Source organism: Lepisma saccharinum, chromosome 2 (assembly GCF_977018435.1).
Source record: "Lepisma saccharinum chromosome 2, izLepSacc3.1, whole genome shotgun sequence".
Classification (NCBI taxonomy): Eukaryota; Metazoa; Arthropoda; class Insecta; order Zygentoma; family Lepismatidae; genus Lepisma; species Lepisma saccharinum.
In genome coordinates this window covers 53,450,159-53,462,266 of record NC_139230.1, presented here as the reverse complement: position 1 = coordinate 53,462,266, position 12,108 = coordinate 53,450,159, and the positions used below count along the sequence as shown (strand labels likewise).

General features: G+C 41.0%; 1 protein-coding gene across 1 annotated transcript in view; it reads left to right on the top strand.

Moving 5' to 3' along the window:
• The window catches only part of PQBP1 (poly-glutamine tract binding protein 1), a 65,059-nt gene that overhangs the window by 20,908 nt on the left and 32,043 nt on the right, over positions 1-12,108 (top strand). The window contains exon 3 of the mRNA XM_083117368.1: positions 9,481-9,656. Coding sequence (XP_082973494.1) covers positions 9,481-9,656 — 176 coding nt within the window. The remainder of the gene's footprint in view (positions 1-9,480; positions 9,657-12,108) is intronic.

Below are 12,108 nucleotides of genomic sequence, written 5' to 3'. Positions count from 1 at the left end.
TGAATTCTGAGCCCTGGACCACATTTTATGCATCAAACTTGAGTAGTAGAAATCAAATGTATGTGGTTGGCCCCCGTGGCAGAGTGGTTAGCACATCACACTTCAATGCCAGGGGTCTTAGGTTTGAATCCCAGCCTGGGCATGGACGTTTGTGAGTGCCCATTCATCAATTTCATTCTATCGTCACTAATCCCCATCTTTGCAAATTAGCCAAAAGTGGCACAAAAGGTGAAGCAAAGCAAATCAAAATACAAAAAAATTCAAATAAAATGTATGTGGCATTCAAAATGTCCTGAGTAACGAGTGCACTACATATTCAAAACTCAATGGACAACCATTGCTGTTGGTTCCAAAAGCACCAGTTGTGTTATTAATAGGATGTTGAACCTCCCTTTGCTGCTGTTAAGCATTTACCCTTCAGGGTAGGCTTGCAACTGAGTTCTGTTAAACTGCTGGCAGAATTTGTTTCCACTATTCCTGCAGCATGGTGAATAGTTGACGTGTGTGTGTTGGTCGAGCTCCAGCTTATCCCAAAGATGTTTGATTGGGCTTAAGTTTGTGCCAGTTAAGCACTTCCATCTGACCTTCTTCAAACCAAGACACAGTTGACCTTGGTGTGTAGACAAGAGCATTAGCATGTTGATAAAGAAAAGGTCCTATTCCAAAATGTTGCCACAGTATGGGAAGCATGTTATTGTCTAAAATGTCTTGGTACATGAGAGGTGTCATGGGCCCATTGATTAAAACTAAGCGCCCCAAGTACAAACCATGAAAACAGCCTCAGACCATACCCCACCACCACCAAATTTTACTGTCGACCCAACACACACTGGCAAATGCTGTTCACCATGCATGCACCAGGTTTACACAGACCCATCTGACTTCCAGATCATGTACTGTGACTCATCATGCCATAAGACCTTGTTCCACTGCTCTGTAGTCCAATGATGGTGTTGTTTACACCACTCCAAATGGTGACGGGCAATAGTGTGTGTGTGATTAATATTTCACCTTCTACTTGTCTGCTGCCTGACCTGAGTATTTCCGAACACGCGTGAAGTTAAAAGCCCCATCACGGAAGCTAAACTTCCAAGCTGTTCCCTCAGTAGATATAGTGAATTCGCTTTTCTTCATGTTTTTCCTGTGTTGTGAAATTTAACTGCCTCCTTGTGATAGTTTTGATTGTGGTAAGTCAATAACATCCTAATCTCATTACAAACTTGTGTCTAACGTTCATAACGAACCAGTAATTTTTTTCGTTGTTGCAGTTTGCAACACCTTTAAAATTATAATTTTTGTAAAATGACATTTATTTGTAATCACTGTAATTATTTAAAGCATGATTGTTTGGGAAATAAAATTGGTTTGGCGTTGTGCATTGTAGATCATTTGCAGTCGTTCAATAAAAATAACTTTGTGAGATATTCATTCTTTCCGATCATTTGTTGGCAGTTTCAGTCCATGGCGCAATCAGTGTGTTTGCAAAGTCGTCTGCAAATAATCGATAAAAGGTAAAGCAAAGGGAGGCTTGGAAAATGACTGTGCATTGCTATTTCTTATTTCCCTCGATTTCGTTACGGAATTTTTTCTTTTCGTTATGAAGTTTGTGTCTTGCAAATTATCAAGAACAAAATTCTGGAGCACGAAAAGAAGTATCTACAACTTTTAAATTTGAGATCCAGACGTTTGAAGTTGCGAGGTGAAAGTCTATTTGTGGCCATGTTAGTTTCCTAGCATCCTTGTCGATGGATATTTGTAAACGTCGGCTTTTCGGGGCTATAGGCCAACAAAATTAATAAGAATTGGGGGCTCGGAATTTCCCACAGATTCCGGGCTCCGCCCCTAGGGTAATGGGCTTGCCGCCTCCTACCGCTACCGCGACCCCATCTCCACTCCGCTACGCTACGCTCCGGCTACCCACTTTTCTCTATAGAATCCCTTTTAAAAGCATCTTAGTAAGTAAGTAATTAATTTGAATGTTATAAAAATTTAACTTTTGTAGCACGTAGATCTCCAAAAATTACCTTCTGCGCTAGATTGAAACTCTCTTTTCTTGCAGCCACACTCGCAAAACTACCTGTTACGACCTTCAATCAAAATGGCAGCCTCTACACACAATCTAATCCCAACGGAACCCGCGAACAGTTCAGTGACGTCAAAATAGGAATCTGCACGCTATATATCAAAACAATCTGAGCGCCTCTTGGTGGACTCTGTAGCAACCGAAAAAAAAATCAGCAGGCAGGGGACATGTTGGCCAACCTTTCCGACCCCCATTTCCCTATACCCATCTTCAAATCTTTAATGGTTTTCCCGTCAAAAATTCAGAAACTTGGAATTTCCAAAAAAAATGGCAAAATTCCAAAACTGTGGAAATTCAAAATTTATGGTGTTCACTAGGTCTCTCAATGGTAAGTGACGTCCACCTGTTGTGAGTTCTCCAGGACACCCAACGGGGTCGCTGGTGTCACAGAAAGGTCCGAAACTGCCACTCTTCATGCGTCGAAAATCCGCCATTTTGAAAGTGGCTCACACAGCTAATTTGGCTCAACCTTGAGAAATCAACCATTTTCTGCACATCGTGCATCCTTCTAGAATGTATCCCCAACAATAACTCACTCCCAAATTCCATAGTTAATATACCTATACCTATCTTCAACGGTTTTTCCGCCAAAAATTGCAAAAGTTGGAATTTCGTGGGAAAATGGGAAAATTCCAAATTGGCAGCCAAACTAAAAGCGGTGGAAATTGGAACTATATATCAATTTGTAGGTCTGTCCTTGGTGACTGATGTCCAGCTTCCTTGATTTGCCCAGGACACCAACGGGTTTGCTAGTGTTGCGCAAATGTCCGAAAATGCCACTCTTCACGTGTGGAAAATTGGCCATTTTGAAAGTGCTGCACACTGCGAATTTCACTCAACCATTTCCTGCACATCGTGCGTCCCTCTAGAACATATCCCCAACAATAACTCACTCTCAAATTTCATAGTTTACCCTGAGGGGGGATCTCTGGAAGTCATGTTTCCCATTATGGTCCTAATTTGAATTTTCTTGAAAGGGTGGTGTGGTCATCAACAGAGCTCCAAGGTGGATCGTATTTTTTTGGCGTGGACAACTTCCAACCTCCTTTCGGAATCCATGGAGAAATCAGACTTTCCTGTCATAATGACTACCTGAAAAAATCCAAAATGGCTGAAATTTCGATGCCCCGGGGCAGCCCCCCCGAACAAAAATTTAGACATCTCCCCCCACTTCTATAACTGCCTAAAATGGCTATCTCACATTTCTCGTACATAGCACAGTTTAGGCTATTGTTGTATGGCACCCAAAGACCCAGACACGTGACACGTAATTGCAACAAATAACACAAGTTTTTGCAGACTTCGCGTAGATGTTGAACTGCATGCAAACTATTAAAGCTGAAGATCCAAAATTTTCTGCACGCAAGCACCACACTACAGCATCGTACAATGTCCAACCAAAATGGTGGTTTCTTGCAACCAAAAAAAAATTCAGCATGCAGGGGACATGTTTCCGAACATCCCCCACCCCACTTTTCCTATACCTATCTTCAACGGTTTTCCCTCCAAAAATTGCGAAAGTTGGAATTTCATGTGAAAATGGAAAAAATCCAAAATGGCGGCCAAATTGAAAGTGGTGGAAATTGAAACTATATATCATTTTGTCTGTCCTTGGTGACTGACATTCAGCTGTTGTGATTTGCCCAGGATGCCCAATGGGTTTGCTAGTGTTACGCAAATGACCGAAAATGCCACTCTTCACTCGTGCAAAATCGGCCATTTTGAAAGTGGCGCACACTGCGAATTTTTCTCAACCTCGAAAAATCATCCATTTTCTGCACATCGTGTGTCCCTCTAGAACGTATCACCAACAATAACTCACTCCCAAATTCCATAGTTTACCCTGAGGAGGGATCCCTGGAAGTCATGTTTCCCATTATGGTCCTAATTTGAATTTTCTTGAAAGGGTGGTGTGGTCATCAACAGAGCTCCAATGCAGATCGAAATTTTTTGGCGTGGACAACTTCCAACCTCCTTTCGGAATCTATGGAGAAATCAGACTTTCCAGTCATAACGGCTTCCTGAAAAAATCCAAAATGGCTGAAATTTCGATGTATCATTGGGGGTGGGGCCCCTCCTCCAACCAAAAATTTTGACATTTCTCCCATAGTTTCTTTAACTGGCTACAAAATGGGTATGATTGATTTCTCGTACATAGCACAGTTTAGGCTATTGTCGTACGCCACCCAAGGACTCTGTCACGTGACACGTAATTCCGACAAATAACGCAATTTTGACTGTTTTTGCACAGTTCCCGTTGATCTTCAACTGCACGCAAACTATTAAAGCTGAAGATCCAAAATTTTGTACACGCAAGCATCACAGTACAGCGTACACTGTGAAACAAAAGTTGTGCTTTCGTGCACCACCAGTGCCCAATGCAGGGTCACAATGCAGGTTGTGACGTCATTTCCGGGAAGTGCACTGCCTAAGGGAAAACGACGTGAGCGAAACAGGGCATCGTTGGACAAACTAAAAAAATGTCACCATGCAGGGGACATTTTCCTCTACCTACCCGACCACCCTTACCCTTTACCTATGTGCAATGGTTTTCCCGCCAGAAATTCCCAAAAATGCATTTTTCATATAACTGTACTAACTAAAGAGATCTAAAAAGCATGTGTAAAAAGTATTCCAACATGGCTCCCAGACTAAGACCGTTGGAAATTCCATTCATATGTTGTTCGATAGGTGTGTCCTTCCTCTGTGACGTCCACCTACTGTCATTTTCCCAGGACCCCTGACTTGGACCATGGTGATGCACAAAAGTCCCAAAGTGCTAATTTTCACATGCAAAAAAATCGGCCATTTTCAAACAGGCACACACTGCAAATGTGGCTGAAGCTTGAAATATAAACCTTTTTCTGCAAATCATACGCCCCTCTAGAAAATATGCCCCACAACGACTGACTCCCAAATTTCATAGTTTACCCTGAGGAGGGATCCATGGAGCTCATGTTTCTTTGTTTACATCGTGAGAGTCCTTAATAACTCCAAAAGTGGCAACACTAAAATCGCCAAAGTGGCATCTGCCGACACTCCTCCCGGAACCCTATGGATGAAATATGTTAGTTGTGCAGAAATCGCATTTTGGACCCCATGGCCCCCATAAGAAAAATCACTATATTCGGTATGGGTAAATTGGTGCCCCCCGTAACGTCACGCGATGTCAGCGCCACCTATTCCGACCTCAAGTCGGTGAATGGCCTGTTGGTCATGTGATTTGGAAATTTTGAAAAAGTCAATTTCAAAATTGCGCCGTTTCGTTAATTTTGGCCGATTAAGAAAAACCAAAAATACCACGTGGTAACCTGAAACCTCCTCTTCCTAAACGTGCAAGGTGGATTTCATGATTTTTTTATGGTTCCGGTGCCAAACATTCCCAAACCGACCCATGTTTCCGGTACCTATGTTCACTTCGAAAATGCATTTTTTTTTTTACTTTTGGGACCCTGTGGTGGGGCCTCTGGGCTGATCGGGTTCGTACCCTTTCGATGGCCGCTATTTTTTTCGAAAATTCGTTCACGCGTTGCCAAAATACACTCTCGAAAGGCCACTTTTTGGGTGTGCCTGCCCCCCCTCCCCCCACCATTGTCGCGGCAACCTCAACCAAAGATCTTACCTTGGCGTTGTGGACCAAGGTTCATACTTTCCCAAAATGTATGCCATTTTGATCTATGACACTCGGCCTCAGCTCAAAAAATCGGCCAAAATACCCAAAATTGAGGGCCCCTGCAGGGCTTCGTATTGAAAGTAACCCCATGTTTCTTATGGAAGCCCCCACTTGGCTATCTTGGATTTTCGGCTAGGTTGATGGTTTCAGTTACTCTCGTCTACTCTTGTATGGCATTCATATAATATTATAGACTAGAAAAATCATCTACTGTATAAGTGCCTGTTAAATCCTTTGAAATAAGCTGGCCATGGAACAGCTCCCATCCACCTGTTCCATCAACTCTAACCCCATAGTTCCAACGCGAGCAGTGGTAGGACAAGAAAGCAAGGATCGCAAGTGTTGTGTGATAGACCAGCTGAAGGCGAAAGCTTTCAGTTCATTGAACTTTTCAGAAAAGACAGCAGTCCTTTTAAAAGGCAAACCGACACCTGATCTAATTGAAGTAAAAACTAAAACGAAGTCATACACAAGGCATTTTCAAACGAGCTATTGTAGCTCTGTAAAATGGTTAACCGGGTGTTCGTAAATTATGTAACTATGGTTTCAACTCATGTACATGTAAAGATATACTGGAAAATATGTATTAAAGCCCTAGGGATCAAGGGCTTGTCGAGTTAATTTTTGTTAGGTGATGCGAGTTTAGTGCATCAGGTCTCATCCCTGCTATTTTTCTGACGTTCTGCCACTTCTTTTGAAGTAGCTCCCTAGTTATTGTCATGATGCTGAGTCATTTGTAAAAATTTGTATATCCTATGGTGGATCAAACCTGGAACTGCTTGCACCAAAGGCCATAGTGCCAACCATTCACTTATGTAGGAGTTCAGTTATATTTTCTTATAAGTGAAAACTTATTTTTAAAATATCAATTCACATGGCTAATTTTTATTCATGTCTGATGGTTCTGTGGATGATCAATACTACCACTATCATAATTTGCTTGTTTATGTTGCAGCCCTTTCTCTTTTTCCATAGAAAGTGATGTTTTAACTTCATGGTTCCATCATATAAATCAATGAATATCACATAAGATTTTTTTATTGCTATTGAAGTAGTTAGAAAACATTTTTTTAGAATAGTCCTTACCTAGAGTGTGATTGCAGTAATCTTTGATAATTTTATATGCATAAAAATAGTTCATCTTTTTGGATTTTCAGATAACTTATCTTCCGCGTACAAATACTAATTTGATCTATAAATATTTTCTCTTAAGTTTTCAATATGTGACTGGCCTAGCACAGAGCCTGTAGCAAGTGTTGTTCTCTCTCTTATGGCTGGATCTTAAAAAAAAAAGTTTTGTGTATGTCCATGTATGATACATGTCATACAACCTTGGTGACAATGAAGTTCGACCAGAAAGGAATACGTGATTAAATGCACAGAGGCATAGGCGGTGGAATGGGTGACCCGCAGAAGTGACGCATGTGTGTAAGAGGAGGCGTGTGAGCAGGCAAGAATCGTGATCCCATCACGTTGCACCTAAGGTCACGTAAAGAATGAAAACTGGGAACTATACGCGTGACATTGAACTTCGACCAGGCACCAGACACATACGGAAAATTCCAGATAGTGGCGCATTCGACGGAAGCATGACGTCACGGACACGATAAGGCAGTCCACCGTATATAAGTGCATGCTGTGCACCGAGGAACCGCAGTGCATCATCACCATGGCCAGGGGCAAACCTATTGACAACACCGTGAGGAGAAGAGTGGTGGAGTTGCAACGGGATGGACTCAGTGAACGGGAAATAGGGCACCAACTGAACTTACCCAAGTCAACCGTCCACTGCATCATCAAACACCACCAAAATACGGGTACTACAGAGCCAGGTAAGGCCCCCGGTCGAAAACGCCTGCTGAGCGTGCGTGACCTACGGATATTTAGGCTCTATATCCAGACCAACAATCATGTTTCTGTGGCCGAATTATGACTGTGGACTTGAGAACGCTTTCACGTTGAAGTGTCAACCAGAACCATTCGCCATTACCTACAGCGATGCGGTTACCGAGTGTACAAGGCGAAACGTAAACCCTTCCTTTCCATGTTGAACAAAGGCAATCGACTATGGTGGGCACGAATGTACTGTGGATGGACATTTTGGCAGTGGAACAGGGTTTTGTGGACGGACGAATCCATTTTCAATGTTGTGTACGTGAAAATACGGAAAACAGTCATTTGTCGGAAGGAGGAACAGAATGAAGCAAAATGTTATGCACGTCGGGTACGGAAACCTGCGTCACTGATGGTATGGGGATGCATGACGGCATCTGGGGTTGGCCCACTACACGTCTGTGAGGGCATTGTGAATGCACACGCCTATACACGCATACTGGAGCGGCATCTTCCCACAGTGCGAAGGCACCTGTTCCACAGGCGGCGTCTCATCTTTCAACACGACAATGCCAGGCCTCATACAGCGCTGCTGACAAGAGAATGGTTGACTCGCCATCACGTGCGAACTCTGCCATGGCCACCATCGAGTCCCGACCTCTCGCCCATTGAGAATGTGTGGCGTGTTCTTAAGCGACGTGTGCAACAGAGGGGACCCACGACAGTGGCTGCTCTTATCGCCTGCCTGCAGGAGGAATGGCACCGCATCGATGTGGAATACCTTGAACGATGCCCCGCAGCATGTCCCGACGCATTGCCACAGTTATTCGCCGACGGGGCGGCGTCACACCATGGTAAACAGGATCCCCTCTAACAGTGGTCGAACTTCAATGTCACGTGTAGATGGACGAAAATGTTTTATTTTGTGTGGACACCATACATTGCTGCGTTGCAGCGGAAATTTATGTTTTCCTTTGTTCCATGTAGCCTGCTGAATAAAATATGTTCAGCATATGCATGTGTTCTCCTTCTTTCACAACGCACTCCTATATTTGTGACTGGTTGAACTTCATTGTCACTAAGGTTGTATGTGTGAAACTGTAAACCAGATATGGATGATACATTCGCAAATATGATGTGACAAAATAAATGAGAGTTTGGCCAAGTTCTCTTCCATCACATTTTTTACTTTGAGAGCACATTGTAATTCTTTGTGTTTTTTCTCTTGCTCTGATGCAGTTTTGTCACTGTATTATGTACATATGTATAATACTTTAGTTTGTAAAGTGTATTTTCAGTAAAGAAGTTTCTTTTTCTAATGCAAAATCCATTAGTTACCTGTTACAAAGTATGTGCTTGTTTTCCTTTTCATCTTGAATTGGCTAATTGGTTACTAGTATCTGCTAATATTTCAATATAAATTAGGGATGGGACTGATTAATTGGTACTCTATTGGTATCGGCCAATATCGGTTTATCGATAAAATTAGCTATTATTTTACCGATCCGATATATCGATAAATATCTTATAATTTAGTGCAATTTTTATGGATAATCTCCATGCCCTACTTTCTAAAAAAGTAAATGTCTAAATATTCAACTTCTTTTGTACTACAGTCACCTCAAACACACATTTATTAAGGAGATCAGTGAACATTTCAGGTTCCTCAAGGACCATTTCTAATTTTATATCAGATCGGTAGAATATCGGTTATCAGTATCTGTAAATTTTATATCAGTACTTTATCGGTATAGGCCAAAATTTCATATCTACCCATTCCTAATATAAATTATATATGAAGAAAAAAGGAAAAGAGCTGACCATATGTATTAATTCTGTTGAGCATGATAAAATGCACATTTTGTATTAGTTTTATCTTTTGTTTTTACAGGGTCACCATGGATGTCCTAACAAATATAACATATTCCATGAATGTTCTACATTTTGCTGTGAGCGCTGGGGTAATGGTGTTCGGGAACCAGATCCAGTATATTTAATGAAGAAGCAGAAGATGCTGTGGAAATTTCCACTCCCATTAAACTGGAAGGAGGTTTATGACCCAGGCGCGTGAGTAAAGTTAGCACTTTTAATTATTTATTGAAATAAAAAATATGAATTTTGAGCCTCACCATGTTATACAGAGGGTCAAAGCAGCACACAACATGGGAGTTTGTTGATTTTTCAAATCATTATTAGTGCCATGTGAACATTTCTCCCCTGACATTAGGATGGTCCAGATTTGTTAGTTATTAATTTTATGCATTCCAGCATTACTTTCTCGCACCTAGTTAAGAGGAAAAAGGTTTGATTCACCCTATTATAACTTTCCACAGGTTAAAGTTAGGTTAATCTTCAATGGGTGGCTAGTTTCAAAGGAAACCAACCAAATTATGCACTTCAGTACAGCTAGTTTTACCACATGTCAGCAATTAACATGTCATGGCTTGAAAGCTACATGTTTCAGTTCTGTCTTTTTTGTTCATTTGTATAAACATGCATGTATGACATGCAGGAATAACAAAACAATACATTTAATGTTACTAATTTACACTAAACACATTTTGAAAATGTTGATTCCCCCGCCCCAAAATTATGTGGTGTAATATATGAATGGAGTATTACACTTGAACCACTGTATTTTGGTGATATGTTTTACTTTTACATGTAATAATGAAAACATAAAAACTTGTGCACAATGTGTAACAATTAGAGGTCCAGCAGGATGTTTAATTTTCAAAATTACCAGAAAATTATGAATTTCTAAAATTAGTTGCATAGTTTCCCCTTTTTTAAATAGGGAGACAGGAATTGCATGTTTTTGAAGTGTGTTGTTTTGCTCCCCTGCAAATTTAGTCCATCCACTGTCTGCAGGGTCGATGCTAGAAGGTTTTTTTTCCATAAGATGGCAACTTATACATTATTATTTTTTCCCCCCAAGACATATTTGCCTTTTTTCAATGAGACTTTGCATGGTTGTAGGAATATACCACTGCTACATACATTACATGGTTATACAAGTAGTGGGACAATCTACAGTTGTACTGGATTTAAATAATCAACAGTTTTCATTACCAGTGATCTTATGCAAAGAGGAATTGACGTATCCAGTCATAGGAAGATTGTGGATAGACATGATGAATCCTTCCTGGTTTATTAAGTATTAACCAACAACACATAATTTTCTTATGCTGCACAGTACATGTCTTGGCGAAGGAGGGAGTTTGCCCTCTGCCTCTATGAGAGCATGTAAACCATGTTTCTGGTGGGAGGATGACATCTTGGCCAAGTCTTTGAGACTGAATTCACCTCCTTTTGAGACATGTGGTAAATTTCAAGAAAATAAATTATCCTAATTAAAGATATAATTATCAAAAGAATTATGCAGTATGGGTTCAATCACTAAGAGCCCTGGCTCATCGAATCATATATTCCAAAAGGAATTTTCTGTCCAATAGCTGGCAACGTCCTACTCAGGTACTCTGTAGAGGAAGGCTCTACAAGGGTGGTACATCCTAGATACCGTATTTACGTGTGTATAATGTGTGTGCATGTATAATGCACACCCTGGTTTTGGATGGGGATAATCGACAAACAATTATATCTCGTATATTATGTGCAGTACAATTCAGGTTCAAGCAATGGCTGTTGCTATGGCTATCAAGAGCAAATGACATCGTACCTATTCAGTGAGTCACTTGTTGCTATGTGGTCCAAGAGGAGAATATTGTCTTGTGTATACAATGAGTCACCAACCCATGCCACCTCTCCCCTCTTCCTCCACTGTGTTTAGAATCCTAAAGCTTTCATTTCTGTAGCCACCTTGTTTATTCAGTAGTAGAAAAAAGCAAGTTCAAAATTATGTTTATTTTCTATTTTTTTTCCCCAACAAACACTGTTGATACACATCCTGTGTGACTGGAGGTGCATGCTCAAGTTCCGCTAAAATGGCACTGCTTTTCTCGGTGTCTAAACTTTCTCTTACAAAGTGTAAAATCATGGGAAACTGCACTTACCTGTTTTTTTTTGTTTTTTTTTAAATATAATCCAACCTGGTAATGCGTATTTGCATTTGTTGATATATTCATGTAATATGCTGTGACATAGTTAAAGCATATGTGGTTTCATGTGGGCTGTTCGAATTATTCTGAACATAATATGCACCACAGTTTTTGGGGGAAATTGTTTTGGAAAAAAGTGTGCATTATACAGGAGTGAATATGGTAACTCTGACTGCATATTGTAGTCATGGACACTTCTGGGTTGTAACAAATTCATTTGCTCTTAATGGCATCATTACAACCCAGAAGTGTCTGTGACTGCATAGAACCTTACAAGGAAAAGAACCTTTGGCCAAATGTCTTGGCACACCTTTCCCTTCATCCTTCCAACTAAAGCAATAAGGAAGCCTGCTCCACTCTGCTCCTCCTCTGCAGTGGGAGCACAATGCACAGGAATCATGGGTTGGGTCGGCATAGGCTCTTTTGTCTGTGATTCCACTTTATCTAGTACAGATACAGGC